General features: G+C 30.7%; 1 protein-coding gene across 2 annotated transcripts in view; it reads left to right on the top strand.

The window, feature by feature from the left end:
- Positions 1 to 23189, top strand: part of LOC129981025 (uncharacterized) — a 90877-nt gene that overhangs the window by 51266 nt on the left and 16422 nt on the right. For both annotated transcript variants that reach the window (XM_056091625.1, XM_056091626.1), the window contains exons 3-8: positions 8692 to 8763; positions 9951 to 10166; positions 11940 to 12187; positions 13657 to 13909; positions 15315 to 15640; positions 20461 to 20903. In XM_056091625.1, the coding sequence (XP_055947600.1) occupies positions 8692 to 8763; positions 9951 to 10166; positions 11940 to 12187; positions 13657 to 13909; positions 15315 to 15640; positions 20461 to 20903 (1558 nt within the window). The remainder of the gene's footprint in view (positions 1 to 8691; positions 8764 to 9950; positions 10167 to 11939; positions 12188 to 13656; positions 13910 to 15314; positions 15641 to 20460; positions 20904 to 23189) is intronic.

The raw sequence follows: 23189 nt of genomic DNA, 5'->3' as shown, positions 1-23189 counted from the left end.
TATCAAATGTGACATAGTTGCTTCTTGCTAACTATAATGATTGATCTTATTAGATATTCACATTGAAAATGTTTTTGAAAATAAGATTTAGATTTTTAATTAAAAATCAATCGACGATTTATCATTTTCTCTTAGTAATTTCAGAATTTGTTTTGTAAGTTTTTTTATATCTCATTAATACCCATGCTCGATATTTTAACCACACCTTGTCATAACATCAAAGTTATATTTTTCATTACATATTAAAGGCATTTCCATATTTAATAGGAACTAGATTTTTAACTGCTTCTTCCTCGACAGTTGTAATATTCGAAGGTCAAGAACTTTTTAGTACAAAATTCTGTCTACGATATGTTCGTCGACATAACTTCAGGACCTATTATTGTACATAAGCAACTTTTAAGCCACTTTAATTTTTTTAAATACTTGTTTAATACTAACATTTTTATTTTTTATTTCATTAACAAATCTTTTTCGATTTTAATAATTTTTTAAAAATATTTTTAATTATATTTTATAGCAATACTTTTTTATTATTTTAGTAACCGTATTTATTTACGCCGCGTTATAATAATGTTAAATACAATTTTCACATGCACTTTACTGTTGCTATGGTTGAAATTTCAAAAATAATATATTGATAAATGAAGCAAAATAATATTATTTAAAATGTTTTGGAATTGCATTCAAACTTAGTTTCGTATCTACTGCATTTTTTTTAAATTAAAACAATTTAATTTTAGTAATTTTCTCTCTTTCTATGGAGTTCCCTAAGATTTTAATAAATTTTTCAAAATGTTTTAAACAATATTTTATAACAATTCTTTTCACTGCTACAGTAAGTGCCTTTGTATATATCGTGTTGTATCGATATTAAATACAATTTTGTGTGTGCATTATCATTGCAGCGTTTAAGAGAAAATTTTAAAAATTTCTACATTGATACCCGAATCAATACTAAAATATACAATATTTCTATTACAATATTTCAAGATAGAATTCGATTTGAATCTTCTTCCTTTTTTCTTTCTAGCATACAATGAATAAAAAATAAAAGTATTATAATGGTCAAAAAAATTCGACCTGGTTGAATCTTAGAGTTTCAGACCTCCCGATGTTCGAGAAAATTAATTCTTTGGAATAGTGCCTGGCTGTCCCCTGCTTGTCAGTAAATTCATTAATTCAAAAAAAAAAAAACGAAAGTGGACCAAATTTTAAACTTCAAATTTAAATTAAATTTATATATTTCTAGTAAATTTTGAATTAAACTCATTCAGAGGAAGTTTATAAGTTTGTATATCTCAGTACAAGAGTCGCATTTTAATCGAATGCTCTGCCTTTAATGTTCATTTTAACCAGTTTTTGTTTTCATTTATCACCTTTAGCTTTCATTGATTTATTGGAAAATAATCACCAGCCAAATATTTTTAAATTTTTACATACTATTAATTTTTAAACAAGCATTTATTTCTTCAACTGTTTAAACCCTTCAAATTGTTCTTTATTTTAAATACGTAGCCATTTGCATTTGTTTCCAATATATTTTAACTATTTTGTTTTATATTCATATAACCATTCATTTACTCAACTTTTAAAGAAAGTTCAAAATTTGCTTTGTCATATGGAGTGATCAATATATTTTTAACTTTATAAAGGCTAATGGTTTCTATCATTTTACATAGTAGTTTTTGATCATTATACTGGCTTTTACTTTACTTCTCAAGTTTTTATTACTGCTGTTTCACCGAATTATTCATTTATTGTACTTCATCTATTTAAACTTTTAACTCCACGTGGTATAATTTCAAACCATTTGATTGGCGCAGTATAGCCTATTATTGGCTCTTGTGCCACTAAACCTAAACCCGCCAACTGAGTAAAAGGGAATACAATATCTACATAATGTAAAGAGATAGATGAATTAAATTTGATACACACTTTTATCATCTAAACTATAAATCTGTAGGAAAATTTAAGCTAATTCATCTGAAAGTTGGACATCTATCCTTTTCTACGTTTACATGAAGGTTAACTTAAAAATGCAGCAACTTAGATAAATGAAATTTGGTCAATGATCCTGAATTTAAGTTTGAAGCGCTATAACAAATCCAGTTTTTAATCTGTCAAAAAAAGATATTCGAAATGCATATTCTGTTTTCTTCACAATCTTACTAAGAACTAAACGTTCATTTGCGGATTGATACAAACAAAAATTTGAACAGTCGAAAACCTCATTTTTGGGGGAAGGGGGTGTAAAACCTTTATTACAGAATAAATGAGAAAGTATTGATGTGATCCGCTAGTTTTGAACTTAATATAATCTTAGTATACCAAAGACAGCATAAAAATTTTGATTTAGACATCATTAGCATTTCAAATTATCTTTCTTTATACGTTTCTGCGCTTCTTTCTAGAAGATTCGATTTCTCATTTATAAATTTACCTTCATCAGTTTCATCAGTTCAGTCTTCGTTGGAAGAGTCCTTTCACCTCTTGGCGGAAAAAAAGAAAATAAAAAGAGAAAAAATTCAAACTCAAATACGTAAACCTCTGACATTCAAATCGTTCAGCAACAGTTCAAATTCATCGCGAAACTCCGCCAATCTTGGCTGCATTTCAGAAACTTGCGAATGTATATTCTCTTACTAGAAATAACAGCACCTAATGGCTTGGCCTGCCCACTTGATTTGTTGTGCTTTCTGAAAGTTTACGACTTCGAGTGCCAGACATACTCAAACTAGAGTATAATTTTATCCGAAGTAATGTAAAAAGGTAGCAAAAAGGTAATTAAAAAAGTCAATTTTAAAAAAGAAAAGAAAATGAAGGAATGTCGGCTGGAACACGAACTTGAATGATGTTTGGAATGCTGCGGTCACAAAAATTTTAGTGCCCAACCTATGATATTTTTACCTTTAATGTTTTCGAGGTGCTTTTTGAAATCGTATCACTGGCGCAAGGTGATGTATAAATAGAAAGAAAAGGGTTTACTTTCGTCACCTGGGAGACACTTTTTAAACAGCTTCGCACCTGAAGATATGGAAAGACAGATTGGTTGCGCGTGCTTGCTATTGGCGGAAAATGGCACAAGTTCAAGTGCTGAACAACGTACCAAATTGTTTCAAAACAACACTGGAATCTTGTGTCGAAAAATGGGTTAGTTTCGAGGGAACTTATCAACAAACGAACTCTTGGGCTTGGTTACAGAAGGAATGCCAAATAACTCCTTCAGACGAAAGGCGCTGTTCTTCCTAAATAAATTAGCCGTGACTGGCTTTTAATTTCTTGTTTATGAGAAAGGGGCACGAAACACAACTAGTGTATACACAATGTAAGATATTTTTAGTCCGAATTTATAACCCGAGTAAGATTGAATGCCAAAACAAAACCGCAAAATAGAAAGAAAAAAATATGAAATGCATGGAATTTGCATTTAACAACGAAATACTTGTCTTTCATTCATTTAAAATGGAAGATTCTAGGCTCGAAATGAGTTTCTACTGATGAACGTCATGTAAGCTTATCCGGTGTATACTAAATCCTTCAGGGTCGAATGTCCTGTCTATGGAGTGGTGTGAAAGCTTAGAAAGAACAACTGCCTTTTAGGCGTTTTCGTCATCTGATCGTGGCTCATAGATAAGTGGTGGATCCAAACATAATTGTAGTGTTGCTTCACAGTGAGATTTATAAACCGAGGAAAATTAAATGACAAAATATAACAAACCCACAGAAAAATATATCAATGCATAAAATTAGCGTTTATCAACGAAATACTTGCCTTCCATTAATTTAAATTGAAAGATTCCAGGCTCGAAATGTGCTTCCATTGCAAAAACATCTTGAAACTTTATACGGCGCACATTAAGCCCTTCTGGCCGAAAGTCCTCCGATTAATGTGATGTAAAGACTTAGAACGAATGTTGCTAGTGTCGGTGTCCTCGTCATCGGATCGGGGTTCATAATTAAGCAGTCTACTCCAAAATAATCGTTGCATTGCTTCAAAAGATATTAATGCAATTAAACTAAACAAAACTAAATTCAGTGATTTAAATTTTATTTTTACTTCAAATTCAATTTTTTATGAAGATTTCTCTTAAAATTTTTAACACATATTACTATACTGAAATCCAATACTTTCATTGTGGATAATTATTTTGCAACGGAACATTTTTATTTGCTTTATTAATCGTTATGAGTCTCAATACAGTGAATCTAACAAATGCATTGAATACAAATTTACCTTTCAAACCCGCATTTGAAATATAAATTTAATATTATTAACTCAACTACATTAAGGAATTTTTTTCTGCATCTCAAAAAATGTATATTAAGCCCTTTTAAATCTTCACTGCAATATTAATAATATTCAATACAATCCTCAATGCATACTATAAGGTGTGTCTAAATGGAAGTCGCACTGTGGCTCTAGCGGCGTTATCCAGGTGATAAAGTTTTAGGAGTTTTACGGTAAATGACTGTACATGCTAAAACGATAACAGCTATGTATTTATGAGAGGAACAATGCCATGTATTTCTCAAATAGATCAGAACACAGTAATCAAACTTTTGTCAACAGAAGTTGAAAGCGAAGCCGACGTTTGCAGTTGAATGTGCATAGAACAATATGTGCGTCATCAAGATACGTTTCCGGTAATACATTTTTTATTGTCAAATGCATCATTTTTCCATTCATTGTTCATTACATTTATGGACCAGCATTCATTTGCCTTATTTTCTTCTTTTGTCAAAATAAAATTATCACCATTTATATATCAATTTAATTTTTGAGAAGAGCGTACTATTAAATTATAAAATTATTAAGAACTATTTTAAGAATTTCTAAAAATTTATACTTTGACTGTTCATTATATTTTTGAATGTGTATCAGTTGCAGTAACAATAATCAGATAGTGCATTATGATAACTAAGGATAGTATTATTTATTTAATAATGATATTAATAATTCAGGGCAAGTACACATTGTAGTTATAATGTGTTATAATTCTGAAAATTAGTACTCTTTTTAACGAATTTATTTGTTTGGTAAATATGTAAATATGTTTAACTAACATACCTGCATCTTCCTCTCAGACCAACGGCCTTAGGCAGCTGCCTAATCTACCTGACTGAAAATCCGTCACATTACTTGCAAATAAATTAAAGATAGTCTTTTGATAAAGTTCAAGCAAAAATGAATTCTCGAGATTAAAAGTTTAAAATTAAGAACAAAATATATTATAAGACATTTTTCATAGTACGCAGAAAAATTGTTGACAAAATAATCAACTGTATAATAAAGTGGTTATCAGATAAGTTATGATACTCATATGGACTACAATATTATTTGAAAACTGTTGAAACTGTTAAATATTAGGAAACTGGGAAACTGTTAGGAATTATTAGGAATTTTATTCCCCAAAAGAAGTAATTAAGGTGAAAGTAAATGTTTATTTGTGTCTAAAATGAAAGATCCTGTATAAATATATTTTGAACATTATAAATTAGCCTTATAAAATCTTAAAAAAGCCTAATGATTCTATAGATTCCACTATTTATTACTATTGGATTCGACAGTTTTTCGTCATTAAAAAAGACGAAGAGTTACCAGCATAGGAAATGCAATTCTACTTAATTAAATATTTCGAAATTGTTAGCGCATAAGCGATGAATAAGATACGATACAATATGCATTTTTATCATATTTATAAAAAAAATTCATTTGTCTAAAATATAAGATATCTGAAAACGATAATCCCATTAAATGTATAAGTTTTTTCAGTTAAATTTTACAACTTAAAAATATTTAACTATATTTTAAGTAAATTAGGTGGAATTCAAGATCGTTAAATCAACCAAAATGCCCTAATACTTAATATGCATAATACCACATGTTGCTTTCGCTTAAGCACCATCGTATATTAACAGGATTTCATTGGAGTTTATTTGTTTTCTTGTAATAGATTTGCTAATCATTGCACTAAAGGTTTATCTGTCGAGTTATTTGTTAGCAGTTGAATGTTTTCGATGCTAATGCAATAGTTTAATATTTTCGGTATTTATCAATCAATAGATCAATCTTATTTCATTTTTATTTAATTTGAGGAAAAACCGGCGGCAAATTTTTTAAAAAATATTTTGAAGAATCCAAAATATTTATTATATTATTATTAAATATATAGAAAACTTAAAACGGAAAATAGTGGAAAAGAAAGCTTTTATAAAAAATCTTTTATTAGAGTATTAAAATGTAGGAATTAAGTTTTGGTATTAAAAATAAGAACAAGAAGATAAAATCACTCAATTGCCAGGCTCTAAAAACGGTACTATAAAGAAATGAATCCCCACAAAATATTCTGAGAAAGAATTCATTAAAAAGAAGATCGGAATTACAGTTTGCTTTGAATGTTTCTATCAGTATATCACATACGGATAGAAAAAAAAATATTTTGAATTTTATAGTAATTTTAATTTATATATATATATATATATACTAGCCGCCTTTGGCGACCAGCCAGTTCGCCCATCTTAATGTTCGTTAAAATTTTAATAATTAAATATTTTATGCAATTCCTACTTTAATAACTTCTTCTTCAAAATATTTTAAAACTTCAAATTTTGATATATAATTCACTCATAATATTATAAACGCCTTCAGTCACAACGTAATATGTATCTCTCTAATTTTCTGTTACCTCTCGTAGAATTTATGTTTTAAATTAAAGTGGAAAGGATTAATCTGCAATTAATATAATATTTTTTACTGAAACAAAGCATTTTTTTTTAATAATATGATTACTGATAATAGAGTCACTGAGCGTTTAAACTTTATGGGCACTAAAGAATATCTTTCTTAATTTATGTAATATCTCAAGAAATTGTCAACAAAATATTCTCAGATTCATCATGACCAGAACGATTCATTAACAATGTTTAATTTTAAATGCATCAAACATTAAGAAAATAAAACGAATCGTTTAAAATAATCGGGTGAAAACAGGTTAAAAAAAACTACTTAAAAAACGATGTACTTAAAACTATAAGCGTATACAAAAAATATATAACTAACTTAAATACAATTTAATTACAAAAACATGCAACGAACCTAAAAATAATTTAAATCGAGTCCGCTTCCGTTGAAATGTAAACAATCATAATACAATGCGCATGCGTGAATTTTCAACGCCAGTTGCGGAACGCAAATGCGTGATTTTTTCTACGCCAGTTGGGGTAACGCTATGCAGATTAGAAATTTTTAACTTCCTTTATTCTGTTTTATTTTAATTCAAAAGTACTTCAGAATGAATCCGAAAGATCGATTCATTAACAATGTTTAATTTTAAATGCATCAAACATTAAGAAAATAAATAGAATCGTTTCAAATAATCAGCCGAAAAATCTTAAGCCAAGCCTCATGACTGTTGGGAAAAAAAATTGAAGCCGTACTCATTTGGCGATTTTTTGGCGGGAAAGTTAGTTTTTAATTAATAATTAAAATTCTAATTAAAAATTCAAAAAAAGGGCTATCCTATCTTTTAAGTTAGATCAAACTGCACACGGTGTGTAAATTTGATTAAAATCGGTTAAGTAGTGTAGGAGTCCATCGCGGACAAACAACGTGACACGTAATTTATATATATATATATATATATATATATATATATATATATATATAATTAGGAGATGTTGAATTAACTCACCGCTAAAGAAGCATACATATAACACTCGTAAAGGTATAAAAGATTATTTATTCTAGGAGCTAGAGATTATATGTTAATGCTATCCATATTAAAAATTATTATAATATTATGTGATATTATTATGTGATGTAAAATTATTTTTATCAGCTCATATATTGAATCGCAATGTCCACTTTTAATTGGATTTACTTAAATTTTTAATTCTGAATACCCTCCTCGTCTTTATATATTCAACGAAGCGTTTTGGCTTAATTTCTCCGTATATAATGCCATGGTTTAGGTCAGATCTTCACGTTTTTCTAAATCTCGTATTATAAAAACATTGTTACATTTTTAATATCATAGATTTTACATTTTATCATCTAGCGTTCTCACATTTTCTCTGGATTTGCTTATAACAATCATTTGCGTATATTTTCATCTTGAATATAGCATTGTTTTCAATTGTCATTAAATCCCATCATGTTTATTTACTTTATATTGGCTTTTATTTGAATGATGGGCAAATGGATTATTGAAAAATATAAATATGAAGTTTCTTAAATATTTTTACATGATTTTGCTTTGGTAAAAATTAAATTTTGAAATCGTGTTATTCCACTCACTTACAGATACTTTAGAAATTTCAAATCATTACGCTTTTGCTTATAGTGCATAATTTTAATATGGTTAGAGCTTGATCAGCAGTGAATTAATTTAACGCCATGCAAGCAACACTACCCAGTTGCGAATTTAAGAAAAAAAATTATTTAGAATTATGAATTATAAATTAAAAACTAAAAAGTAGAAGTTAATCAAATTTTCAAAAATACATTCTTTTAGTGCATTAATAAAAGAGTGCTTTTAAGGCTACTTTTTTATTAACTTTACTTTTTAATGTTACTGAACTAGATTGAAACCTTAATGTCCTAATATATCCTAATATGTCCAATAATAGTATGTGCAAATCCTTAATATGTCCAATCCTGATATGTTTCCATTTTTTTTTCTGTTGCAGTCAAGAAGTCTGGTACCTTGGATTCCAAAACCGCACAGGCAGCAATGGAAAGTTTTGAAAAAGAAGAATTGGGTAATTAAAATCAGTAGAGGGATTCTTATTTATGTTACCTATTTTCTTATTTATATACTCAACCAAATACAGTAAAATATACACTAAAATAATTTTTTATTTCTCTATTAGTCAAAGGATAAATAAAATAACAAAACATAATCATAAATAGAAAGCACTTTTTGAAGACATCTTAAAATATAATAAAAAATTGCTTTTGTTGAATTCGCCAAAATCAGTTATTCAATCAGTTATTAATCAAAGGAATCGTAACAAAGTGAGTAGCTTTCCGTATTTATTGCATAAAACAATTCATTTTAATTGTATTAGTCAAACAACTTATTACTATTCCTATCCATCAGAAGAAACTGAAATCTGAAAACCTAACTATGAAATGAATCGCCGTAAAAACAAATAGCATTATCCATATGTTTTGTGAAACGATTGAAAAAAAAATAATTGTATCATTCAATTCGTAAAATCAGGAATTCTCAATCATAACAATTATGGGAAAAGAAACATTTTAAAAAGCCATAAAACGAATAACTTCCAGGAATAAAAATTTATAATAAAACAGAAAAAATAACCTATTGTTCTTGAAATTGCTAAAAAGGAACTATTTATATTTCTATTTATCAAAAGAAAAGCCGAAACTAAAAATATAATAATAAAACAAATCATCGCAAAAAAACGAATGCATTGTGAAATCTTTTTTATGAAACGAAAGATAAAAAAAGAATATAAATTATCGTTGAATTTCCCAAAATCAGTTACATAGGCGAAAATCCACATGTAGTTTTTAGGTCAAGAATAATTTCAAATTAATAAAACTGATATCTTAAATTTTTTTTTTCATTTCTATAAAAGAAAATTTATTATTTTAATTTGCATGTCCAAATATATTCATCATTGATATTTTATTTAAATTAAGATTCTACCCTATAAATATTCGAAATGAAAATTTCTGTCAAATATCGGTATATTTTATCTATAAAAATAGACATAAAGATTTACAAGCTGAATGAGTGTACACACGTTTCAACATAATAAAAAATCTGAAATTATTTTCAATATTCGCTGTTATGATTGCACAAATACCGACTGTGAACTGCCTGCTACCACAGTATTATTATAATTCAGAGTTCCAGCATAAATCGCTTGCTCTGTCTTCGTCCTTGTTTAATAATATTTTTTTTTCCTTCTCTCAGCCAAGAAGTCTCCCAAAACTCCGTGGGGGAAGATGAAAACCATGATTCAGATCCGACGGGACAACCGCCAACAGAAGAGCGAGAGTAGTAGCAGTTCGCCAAGGGACGTCAAGCCTAATAAATCACCTATCCTGACGACAGAACCAGCAACAAGTGGCCATTCCCCTAACAGGAGAAATCAAAGGGGGAATCATCGCTCACCCTATACAGAAGGAGGTCTGTATATGACATCTTAATAGTTATTATTTTTCCCCTAATAATATAAATTCTTTGAAGCCTCAGACTAAGAAATGAATTCATTCTCTATACAATCGCTTTTTAAATTTTTACATCAGCTTAGAGTTTCTTGAGACCAGTTTTCACTTTCTCCAAGTCTTTCATCCTTCCCATTCTTTTCTGTGGATGATTTGTGCCTATGTCAGTGAATTGAAAAATAAAGCTTGCAAACAGAATACTACTACAACAACAACAAATCAATTAATGCAGTTATATATGTATTTATAGATAGATGGATGGATGAATGGATAGGTAATTTTATGTCAGTTTAGCATCTTTGGTGTAGAACCTGGTTGATACTAATAGGTTATTGCTATGCAATACATTAAATACAATACAGCATTCTTTGAAAAACTATGCTCTAACCCTTTTTATTCTTCACGATTTAGCTAAATGGTTCACTTTTATCTGTTATCAACATTTCTTTTTTAAAACCATGAAGAGAACGGTGTAGCATAGAGAATCAACCAAGAAGGGAAAAAAACAAGAAAACGAGATCGTGAGAAAGTATTTTGAACTTGTAAAATTTCAGGAAGGAATTTACTGCCAGGGCTCTTTGCAGGAGAAGCAAAGCTCTCGCAAGTTATTAGTTAAAATTACACTGACATCGGAGATCAAATAATTAAATAATTGATTTTAAGCAGTAGGTTAATTAGAATGTGTTACATATATGTAAGCACACAAGCCACTTTTTCTGGCTAGTTGGATTGTTGGAATTAATAGTTATTAAAAATTTCAATTTTTAAAAGATAGTTGTTAAAAAATATCTTCATGTCGTGATCATCATCAAAGGGAAAAAAATCAGCGTGAAATATTAATAGCAACAATAAAAAAGATTTCGATTTCACTTTTAATGAGTTCAGTTCTAACATATTATAATGTTATAAAATATGTTAAAAATATTTTTTAATTAATTAAAAATAGGAAAGAAATTATATGGCAAAAATATTGATTTTATTAAAAAAATACATTTTTGAATTTTAAGATTTTGTTAAAAAAAAATAATGCTATAAATACTTACATTTTTGTTTCGGAAGCTATGATGAAAGAACGTCAAAATGTCCTTTACTTTTTACTCAATTAAAATTCTAAATAAAATTTACAAAAAAAAATTGTCCTGATATGCACATTTCCACACTCAAGAATCTAAAGTGCCAAGTTTAGCAGCTGTAGCTCAAACGGTCTGTCTTGTAGAACGTAATTACACACGCACACACACAACAAAGACCAAAATCTAAGAACTTTGTCCTAGCCTTAAGGATTTATTTGTTCCCTTCTATAATCTCGACTTCATGCAAACAATGTAACTTTTGTATTTTTTTAAATTTTATTTTACAAAATACGAAATTTTTGATATAAGAATCACTCATTGAATTGAGTTATCTTCATCAGAATATTTTTGAACGTCTAGTATCATGACATCATAAATCAACACCATATCATGACACCATAGTTCCAAGTTATGTCCAAATTATTTCTGAATAAAATCATTTTTAATATCGCTTTTATTTCCTTCGAAAGTGTACTAACTCATGTGCCTGTTGACTATATATTGTTGTATTTCAGATCACATTTGCCTTTCTTCATTGTCAAACATATTAAACTTGACAGTAATATTGTCAGAAATTCTGTAGAGACAGCAACTTCTCTGAAAATGCATGCAACTTTAAATAAACTAAGCCTTATCAATCATTTTTCATTTTTTCAAATTAGGTATCGACTCAGCGGCTGGAAATAACTCCTTTCGTGGCAATGAGAAAAATCTGCAACGTTTGGATATTGGATATTCCAACGAACATCGTTACAGACAGAAATCTCCTCATAAGCATAATTCACGGAAATCTTCGGTACCTCAGACAGAATCTGAGAGTAAGGCCATGTATGAAAAAAGTTCGCCTAAGAATCGCCCAAGAGACTTGGAGAATTACGTTGGAATGCAAGAAGCCGCTATTTCGAAAGAGGTTAGAGCAGGTTTCTTTTACCATCTTATTTGTAATCCATCGTTAAAAATCCTGTATACTATGATAGATTAATCTGATCAGAGACCAATTCTTATTCACAATCAGAAATCAATTGAATTATTAAAATAAATTTTTATTTTTATTCATTTGTGATGAAAACATTTTTATTAATATGCAAAGCACCATAATAATAACTGGCCGTCTTTGCCACCCAACTAGTTTGCAGGGAACATGTAGATTCTGTTTTATTTCAATTAAATCTTTTATTTTGAAACTTGATGTTCATGTTACCTTCAAAAGTTTTTTTTTTAAACATTATATTGTGACAGACATCAAAGCCGTGTTATTTCAAATAATCTTACCTCTGTCTTATCCAGCACCCGGGAAGGGGCACTTCGAAATGAAGACGAGAAACTTCGGGCATGGTGGTGGTTTCTCGCCACCCTGAAGGGTACACGAAAAGGTGGGGGTCTGACTCCTTCCATCGATGACGGGACGTAGTTCCTTAGGGAAGTATTTTACCTTGGCCGGTGGTGACCTTTAGGACTCAACTACAGTCCTCGCCAGTGTTGCTGTTGAGGCGGTCCGGTCATTCAGTAATTTTATCCGTGTGCCTACGGGCGGATCGGTGAGTCCGTGATATGACTTACCTCTGTCCTGTCCTCCCGGAGACCACCTCAAATATCGGTATGAGAAGCCTTCGGCATGGTTTTTGGTTTCTGCCACCCTGATGGGTATAGAAATGGTGTGGGTTTAGTTATATTTTACCGATGAATAAACAAATGACCCCTAATTTTATCAATGTTGAAAAAATATGCTTTGCCTGTATTCGGTGGATAATGTCAATTAATGTGTACATAACTGTGTTATAATCGCTGAAAAATTTATTTTAAAAATTCGCCATACAAATTTCAATTTCTTTTATTTTTTATATATGTCATAAAACTTATGTCTTTTTATACTACAGTTTATAACTTATCAAAATATATCTAATATAAAAGTTACGAAGTACATCTATAAGATTTTCAATGATTTTCAGTTTCAAAGAATGCCTTGAAACTGGGGCAAGTAAATTAATTAAATCGATAATATGTCGAGTTTAACAAATTATTCAGATCTTTCCAAATTCCGACTAATTCGGATCACCCGAACTGCAGATAAATTTAAATAATTCATAAATACTGACATCAGAAAATCGCGGCACATTTTTGCTTATCTTTTTTTATACACAGGATAGGTTTGAAACATTTTTAACTATTGAAAGTGTAAAAATCGAAAAGTGGAAATCCTCACGTATAATGGGGAAACAAAAACTCAGTATGCTCTTGCGGATCTTTTATTTTAAACATTTTTATGAATATTTTTTCTTTGCATAAATCCTTTAAGCACAAGTTCCCTGTATGTACTGAAAAATAAGACAGAATAATATAAAGTGATAGATACATAGTTACTTAAATTATTTTTCACAGAACTGCAAAAGAAAAAAGTCGAAACCGCGTCCACCTCCCCTAAAGTACCCCGACGATTCCGTCCCTCATGTTGACCATGAGCAGGATGATCCGGCAATGTCACCGACTGCCCAGAGGAAATGGGTGTGGACAAAAGTCAAAGATGTTCTGAAAGGAAGCAAAAGGGAAGAGGACAGCCACTTCTCCTTGTCTGCTCCGTCAAGTCCCGCTTCTGCTGCTGAGGCGCTCACTTTCGATTTTGACTTGGAGAAAGGTGGGTAATTTTTAAGAAAAGTGTACCCTTCCTTGAATAATATTAAATAGATATATTTTTACTTTTATAAGATATAGAATTATGAAAAGGAATATAAATTTTACGATATTTTCATAACTAGTTTCACCCGCTGGTATGGTGTGGTGAGGGGGGTGCCAGCTCAGGTGTCATCCTCGTCATTTGACCGCGGTTCAAATTACAAGGTCTGTTCGAAAATAGCCCTAGTGTTACTTTACAATGGGACATTAATATAACTGAACTAAACATAACTAGATTCAATGATTGCAGTCTTCGTATGCAATTCAAATTCTCGTACTTATTTCTCATCCGAATCGATAAATTTTCGAGAAGCCAAGAATCGTTAGTACACATGTCGTATTATCGTTGTGTTCAATGTGGTGTTAGTTCCCAGGGATAAATAAAACTGAATTTTGCTCTTGCTATGAATCGAATGAAATTATTGCGAATTCATTTGATAAAATATGGCAGATATCAAGCTTTATTTCTTGTAAATATTTGTGATTAAAAGAACTCTCCGTTTTCCTTACCTTACTGCCACATTCATGATTCGCATTCTACCACGCATTATTGCTAAACTTATTACTTTTTTCAGATTTCGTTGCTTTTTTAAAATAATTACCAATTTTTCGTTAATATCTTGCAAATATTTTTTATTATTCTACAATGGTCTTCCCTTGGGCCAATGTCGGTAAAAACTCATTAATCAACAGAGCCAATTATTAACAGTTCGACGATTGAAATCTCTTTTGAGTGCCCCATTTTTAAATTTAAATTACATAGGTATGTATATTGTTATTCACTTAATTAGGGTACTCTTACGTTGGCTCTTACTAAGGACGAAGGTTTAACTAACGTGGCTCGAGAACCGCCTTTGGCTTGTGAGCCACGATTTGCCAACCACTATTCTAGGAAGATGTCACTTCACTGTAATTGTACTCAGAACTTCATCATCTCCTCAGTCACCTACTAATTTGAAAAATTAGTTTTTGGTACAATTCTTAGTTATAATTATAAAATAAAATTAATTGCAAAAATTCTGAAGGGAATGATACCAGACTCGTGTATGTAGAAGTTAAAATATGTCCAGCATAATATGTTGTAATAAGAGGTAGATTTATGCCTATCTTTTTTTCCATTTAAAGAGTATGTTTTTCATCAAAGGAAGAAGGAAACAAATGAATTCGAAGTTAAGAACTGAACCACAAAAAAATATATATATGATTAACAAAAACAGCCCATAATACAGAAAGTCAAACAATATCAGAATCTAGCTATCAGTGTCATCTATCAGTAAATTCAGATGCAAATATTTTGCTGATGATTAACAAATTGTTATGTTTTCTTTCTGTTGTACTTCCATGAAAAAAATGATTAAATCTTTCAGCAAAAGAAGAAGAAGCCTTCAATTCGACTTATCAATCACCGCGTGTCTCTGACGGAGGCGCAAATCCTATCCTCTTGACGAATTCCAGTCCTTCTGCAACTGTCACGGAACTGCTACGAGAGTTGCAGCAGAATTTAAGTGACGACTTCAACAAAAAATTAGAGGAATGGCAACGATGCAGGACAGAAGGCATTCAGAAGGTAGTGGGAGGACCCGAGGTCGAAAGAAAGGACTCCTTCGGCAGAATGAGAAAGATCAGCAAGCCGGAAAAGAAACTGTCCACTAGCGAAAAGCTGACCAAAAGTAGCTATCATATGCCAAAGAAAGTAAGTTAATTAGATAATGTTCTTCTTTTATCAGGGTTCTGTCTTTTTTTTTAAAGCGACCTATTAAGATACATCGGCTTTCTTTGATAGTCGGTTCAAAAACAATTAGCAAAATCTGAAACATATGAAACCCAAAACAATGATTTTACTTATGAATCACTGCAAATTTAATTAATACATTTAGAACTCCAAAATTATACTAAAAATACATTTTATTGAGAATGAATGTAATATTCAAATTTAAAAGCAAGAATTTAAATAAAAGGAAAATAAAAGATTGATGTAAAAAATAAATAAATATTTGACAAGGTATTTGAAATTTTATGCGTTTCTGAAGACTCCTTAATGAATGAAAGAAGAACGTGAAGAGAAAAAAAGTTTGTGTTAGAAAATCCCCCTTTATAAGAATCTTGGGTATTGAAACATTATCTGAAAAATCGATTCTTCTTGTCCTTTTGGCACTTGGACTAACTTCGTAACTAAAGGATCCATATCACATCAGAAAGTTATTCAAAGCAGTCGCCTTTTTAGCTAAAATGGAACCAAAATTATCATTAAAGAAGTTACAGAAACGGTTTGCAACAGCTTTGTCCGGGCGGCGACCTGCAGCTATTTAGTGGTGTGTTCTACAACGGGTAGTCCACCAACAAACAGAGAGGGCACATTATCATTCTGAAGATATTGGGAGCAACCGACAAAATCGGGAGAAATCAGTCGATATAACCAAAAGGAGCAAAAATCGAATTACTGTTGTATAGCTTATGATAATTAACGCAAATAAAAATTGCTATTAACCCTTTAAAGGACCATTTTTTTCTGGTCATATTATGTAAAAAAATTTTTAGGCTTGAAATTAGAATAAGAAAAGGGATTCATTTAGTTTATTAGATAAATTTAATTTGATTCATTAATTAATTTAGTTAATTAATAATTAAATAACAAATCAAGACGCATCATTTTGTGTGAGATAAAGAACTGAAGCATCTTAGCTTCTGTTTTACTAAAAACATTTGTCAGAACTGATGCCAACCTACATAATTTCATACAAAGATTCATAAATTTGGTGGTAAGCATACTTCCCACTGCCCTAGAAAGGGTTAAATCAGTTGGATTCAAAGAATTTGTTAAACAGTTAAAGAGGTCCAACACTTTCAATGGAAATATTTAGATATTTTGAAATATTGCGCACCTGGTAAATTGTGCTAACTATTTTTTTTCATTGCCTTTTTACAATTAGTAATTATATAAAATGATCGTATTTTTTGATATTTTGTCCAAGACTGAACTTCCACTATTCGCTTCAGCTTAGTCAGAATAAAGCCTTATTTTTCTTTAATTGCTTTGCGAAAACAGAAATAAAGAACAAAATAAAAATGAGCAAAAATAGCATTTTGAATGCCACTTCCACAATTACTGTTGAGATCTACTTCTTTTCTGGTCCAGTTTCACTCATCGCTCTCTGTACTTCATTAGTATAAAATTAAACTTTCTACTCACATACAGGATGATGCCTTTTAAAATAATCCAATAGCTTTGTAAGCTGTTGGAGATATGTATATGTTACCGGCAAAGTATAAAATACGGCATTCTATAGAATGCCTAAGCATTGTATATAATGCCTAAAACGAGTCGACAATGAATGAGGCGATTCATATTCATTCCTTGAGGACATATTTCCTTCATTCTATAGAATACCCAATGCGAAACCGATAAAGTAAGAAATATATCTCTAATTCATTTCGAATATTACATGGCAAGACATGCGACTTTTAACGCGTGCTTATAACGCCAATGAAAAAACAAGTAGGCTACTTTTAATTTCTTATTTTTTGTATGAAAATTTTCTTTCTAAAACTTTTATTTTTCTTTACGTATTTTGAATGATTTTTAATGGCGCTTTCATTATTTTTCCAGAATAACATTAGTATTTTTGAAGAATGCACTCATTTATATAATAGCCTTATCATGATCTTTTGTTCATACTTTGCCTAAATACCATTTGTCATTGTATAGAATACCTAAGTATTGTATATAATGCCGGACGTTTTTAGACGAAATATGTGAATTATTACATACTTTGCCGGTAATATATATATCTTTCCCTAAAAAAATTCTTTAAGTGAAATAAATAATAGCACTGATGAATCAATAAATTTATTTTTGAAAAAATTAAGAATAATTCTTAAACAATCCTCTGGTTCTGTTAGTCATATTTAGCAAAATATAGACAGGCAAGCATAAAAAAAAACAGTAAACCTTATTCCCCAATAAAATGGAATGAATAATGATGCTCCGAATTTCTTTATTTCAAGTCAATGTAGCACACACACACCTCCTTGACTAAGTAACGTAAATTGATCATTGAAATTCATTTTAGGCGGTAATTAAAGTAATCTATACTTAGAATAAAGCTCAATGTATGTGTGTATGTGTGTTGGCACTCTACAGGCCTACAGCTACCAAATTTAGACTTACAGCAACCAAATTTGACATGTGTATATCTTGGCGACTGGGAATGTGCATTTCGGAGCGTTTTTTTTTTCATTTTTTAATTATATTTTTAATTAATTAAAAATTAAGTGAAATTTCGGTGTTTTTTCGATATAACATCCTAAAATATGACAGCACAAACCTGATTTTTACATCATATTGAAGATCAAAAAATTACCTTTTTAATGATACTAATGTTTTAACCAACAAATTAAATTTCTATTTTTAATGAATTTTTTAAAAAAAATAATTTAATCATATTTTTTAACAATTTATTTCGTACAAGATAATAATAAAATTTAATTAAATAAATAATAATTAAATAAATTGTGTGTGTGTGTATGCGCGTGTGTGTGTGTGTATGCGCGTGGGTGTGTGTGTGTGTGTATGCGCGTGTGTGCGTGGGTGTGTGTGTGTGTGTATGCGCGTGGGTGTGTGTGTGTGTGTATGCGCGTGGGTGTGGGTGTGTGTGTATGCGCGTGTGTGCGTGGGTGGGTGGATGTGTGTGTATGCGTGGGTGGGTGGATGTGTGTGTATGCGCGTGCGTGCGTGCGTGCGTGCGTGTGTGCGTGCGTGCGTGCGTGTGTGTATGCGCGTGTGTGTCTGTGTGTATGCGCGTGTGTGCGTGTGTGTATGCGCGTGTGTGCGTGTGTGCGTGCGTGCGTGTGCGTTAATTTTTAGAAAAACAAGATTTTTGTTTTTTTCATGTCAAAATCTTTCGAACTTCAAAACTTTTTTGCTAGCTAGAAAATTGAAAATGAAAGTTTAAAAAAAATTATATTATGATTATAATAGATTTGTATATATACATCTTTCGATACCTCCCCTCAATATTTCGTGCTGATTTTCGTTTTCCTCTTTGTGCTTCTTCGGTCGATAACTTCTTATGACCCTGCTGTAAAAAATGGTCTAAATGAAGTAAATAATTGTATTTTATGTAACTTGAGTCAATAAATGCTCTTATAATTCAGAATGTTTAACTTTTATCTATATCCTGTATTCTGTGAATCATATTTAACAAAATATTCTTGAGACAGTAATATTTTAAATAAAAAGAGTTGCACTGCAATTAATTAAATCAGTCACTAAAGCTGATTGATTTGTGGAAATTTGAATACCACTATTCAATAAAAACGGGTGATTTAAGATCACTTCATTGACCGTCTCAAAGTTGATACCCAAATCAGCGTCCAGGATTTTTCAAGACTGATTGGCCTAAGATTATAAAAATGTTGATTGTTCTAAACTATTCTATTCAAAACTTCATAAAACGATCAGATTTGATAGCAGAATATAGAAGCGCTCATATAGTTATTTAAAAGTTGAAGTGTCAAGAATATTTCGCAGGTAGGATTCCTTGCGACCAAAGGTTTGTATAAAATTTAGACTTCATAATTTTTTGAAGTATATTTACAGAACGAAAAAAAAATTAAATGTTGTTATTCACAGTATTTAAATCCTTTTGAAAGTAAAATAAAAATTGAATTTCATGATGAATCTGAAAAAAGTTGTTGAAAAATTTTTGAGATATTACATAAATTATGAAAGATATATATTCTTTAATGCACATAAGGTTTAAATGCTCAGCGACTCTGTTTTCAGTATTCATATTTTTTTAAAAAATGCTTTGTTTCAGTAAAAAATGTTTTATATTAATGGCAGTTTAATCATTTCCATTTTAATTTAAAATATAAACTCTACGGGAGCTAACAGAAAATTAGATAGATACATTTTACATGAAGGCCTTTATATTTTGAGTGAATTATGACTATCAAAATTTGAAGCTTTGCAATATTTTGATGAAGAAGCTATTAAAATAGGAGTTACATAAAATAGTTAATTGTTGAAATTCTAAACAGCATTAAGATTGATGATTCGGCTGGTTACCAAAGGCGGCTAGTCTGAAATAAATCGGTCAATTTTGATCGCAGTAGTATGGATCTTTTTATTAAAATAATACGGGGTAAAGATAATCTTGCAAAATATGTCTGATGGGACCAAGAGTGTAAATAAAAATTTAAGTATCGCATTTTTTAAGCATTCCATTTATTGGCTATAATTATACGAAATATAATTCTTTACGTCATTTAGAAAATTTGTTATTCTGAATTTACGTCATTTAAAGAATGTGAATTTGAAAGCATATATCTATCTCTAACTTTTTAGAAATTAGTTATAAGCTCACGACAGAGGCGGATATGCAGTACAATCCATTTTAGGAATAATTATCTTATTTGGCAATGTATGGTGTATCCAATAATTTCATTCTTGTAAAATGTTTAGGCGATATTTAAATATTATTAAATATTTAAATATATTTTTCCTGACAGGATCTCTGTTGGCTTGAAAAAGAACAACAAAAAGTTGACAGAGAAATCATTCGTCTCTCGAAAGAAAAGCAAAAATTCGAGAAACGCTCATTCCGACTGAAGCAGCTAAAAGAAGCCATGACTGATGGGGACGGTCAAAAGAAGGAAGTTTTAGTCAAGACATCGGCTGGTGAATTCCGATTTGAAGGAATCTCCGATGCCTTCACAAAGAAACTCTACGAATGGGAAACAAAGAAGGGAGTAAACCCAGAACTTTCGACAATAGCTCTCTTAGACGAATCTTTGAAGCCGGCAGCGGAAACGGTTTTAGCAGCAGTTGGATCAAATTCGACAAGAACTTCACCTGAACAACTAAAAGCGTGTTTCCAGGTTTCAAGAGCCAGTTCTGAACCAGATTTATCAACAGCCCAGAAGGACACCAATCCCAGCAATCAGGCTACGAGGTAAAGTTTAACAATAATAAGTTTATTAATTTGATTATTTAAAGACATCAAAAGATATTGTAATATCCTGATCTAGACTGATCAAATAACGAAGCAGAATTTCCAGACAATTCTTTATTTTACAGCCCTATATATACAAAGAACAACTTGTTCTAATCTAGGTTAAATAAATAGTTATTTACACCTGTAGTAGGAGATACAACAGTCAAAGTCGAAAGTTTTTCTTGAAACTCAGTTCTTCATCACATCAACACGACCACTCCAGAGGTAGTTTCTCAAACTCCGAACTCGTGGGCGTAGTCCAACAGTTCCTGCAATTCGTTTCTTCCCTCTCTAAAAAAAATATCTCCGCGCTTTATTTCGGCGGCAATCTCCGCCTCTTAATTTACATTGGTCATTTGAGCTCTCTTTCGGCCAATCGGAGTTGAGCAATATGCTCTCTCAGCTGCGCCAGTGGGTCGTGGGAAGGTCCTTTCACAAAGAGAAACATCTAGCATCCAGATGTTTGGACACCCCTTTCTCTTTAAAGGTACTATCAATACCTCTTGGACGAGGAATTCCACATGTGGTCTTTCATTGTAGTCGCTAACGAACAGATGCGAGACCACCCAGGTAAAAAGATCCACCATCTGGCTATCTCGAGGAGTTTAGTAAGTAACAGCGACGATACAGCTGGCTGTAAATGTCTTATCAGTACTGGCAAATGGGAAATGTTACAATATACTTGGACAACACTAAAGGAATATTTACGTTAATAGTTCTCAACTTTAAGTAATTCTGGAGCGAAGTTTTTAATAACAAAATTCTAGGCTCTACTGCTCAAATTCAATGTTTAATTTCTTACAAATAAAATACTTCTCATCACGCTGTTCTAAACAATTTACGCAGCTTAAATAGATTTTCACAAAAATCTATTTGACAATTGCAGTCCAAATTAAATATGTTTGATAATATCCATTTCTTCATCTATTGTTTTTTTAAAACAAAATTTAACTATGAGCCTTTTAGCATTTCGTGTCTTCTTTATTTTCATCTCCATTTCACCTCATATTTGATGAACTCCTGCTTAAAGCTGTAGAAAAAAGCCATGAAAAACAGCGACAATTGAAAGTAGAAAGTTTCAGCCAAGACAACTACCTAGTTAATTCCAATTCGAAGGATCTCCGGCATCTTTTCAAAGAAACTCTTGGAATAGGAAACCAGGAAGGAAGTGAACTCTGCACTTTCCTATTCTCTACTAATGTTTATCTTCTTGACGATTCAAAAATAGCTTAGGTATCCTTTTTCAAAAAGTTGTTTAACAATTGAAGCGCAGATTAAATACGTGTTTAATATTCAATTGTTCATCTTTTTTAGTTCAGATAAAAGAAAGGTTAAAGGATTCATCATTAAGTTTTCTTATTTTTACGACAAAGGATTAAAAAATGATAGATTTTATTAGTCATTTGATTTGAGTTGGTATCTTAAAAAGGCGGTGTAAACTATGACCACCTAATTTACATTTAAATTGGTATCAATTATTTGTGAGAGATTTTGTATAAAAATATGTTCTAAAGATATTTTATTGTAAAAAGTGGTATGACAAAATTATTTTACATCTAAATAGACTAAGTGAGCGCAAGGAAAATACCACAATAGGAGAAGTTTCTGATAATAAGAGAGTATGAATTTTTAAAAAAATGTAGTGTGCATAATGATAGGGATGTTTTTATCAAAAGCTAGCTATTGTTCAATTCTCGAAAGTCTGATAGAGACAATATGCATTAATTTGATAGAATGTAGAAATATTTCTGAAACTTAAAACGGAAAAACGGTTCAACGGTTTTTTTAGTTGAATTCATGAATTATTCACTTTAAAAAATTGTAGAATATGATTTTTAATTAATTCGTTTGTCAGCTTTTTTAAAAATTTAATTACAGTAAGTTTAATTTAATTAAAAATTAATCGCCCGTACCACAGAACTAAACCGTATAAACAGGAATTATTGTGACTGATAGCTATGTTCCTTAACAATCCAAAATTTTGCATAAGAAAACAACAGCCAACAAAAGTTCAAAGAATCTTCAAACTGTTGGTAAAAGTCTAAAAATATTTTTCCATCATTTCTTTTAATATTTTTAAATTTCCAGGGTATTATAATATTGTGTTAAAATTACTATCTATAATGAATCTTTCTCTACCTTCTTTGAGCTCGAGAGATTCTGTTATGTAGTGCTGGACTGGGCTTATTTCCCCACATATACATGCGTTGTCTTGCATCCTTCCGAATCTCTAGAAGTGTTCAG

Source organism: Argiope bruennichi, chromosome 8, assembly GCF_947563725.1.
Source record: "Argiope bruennichi chromosome 8, qqArgBrue1.1, whole genome shotgun sequence".
Lineage (NCBI taxonomy): Eukaryota > Metazoa > Arthropoda > Arachnida > Araneae > Araneidae > Argiope > Argiope bruennichi.
The sequence above is the reverse complement of the archived record's forward strand: the minus strand, read 5'-3'. Positions and strand labels throughout refer to the sequence as shown.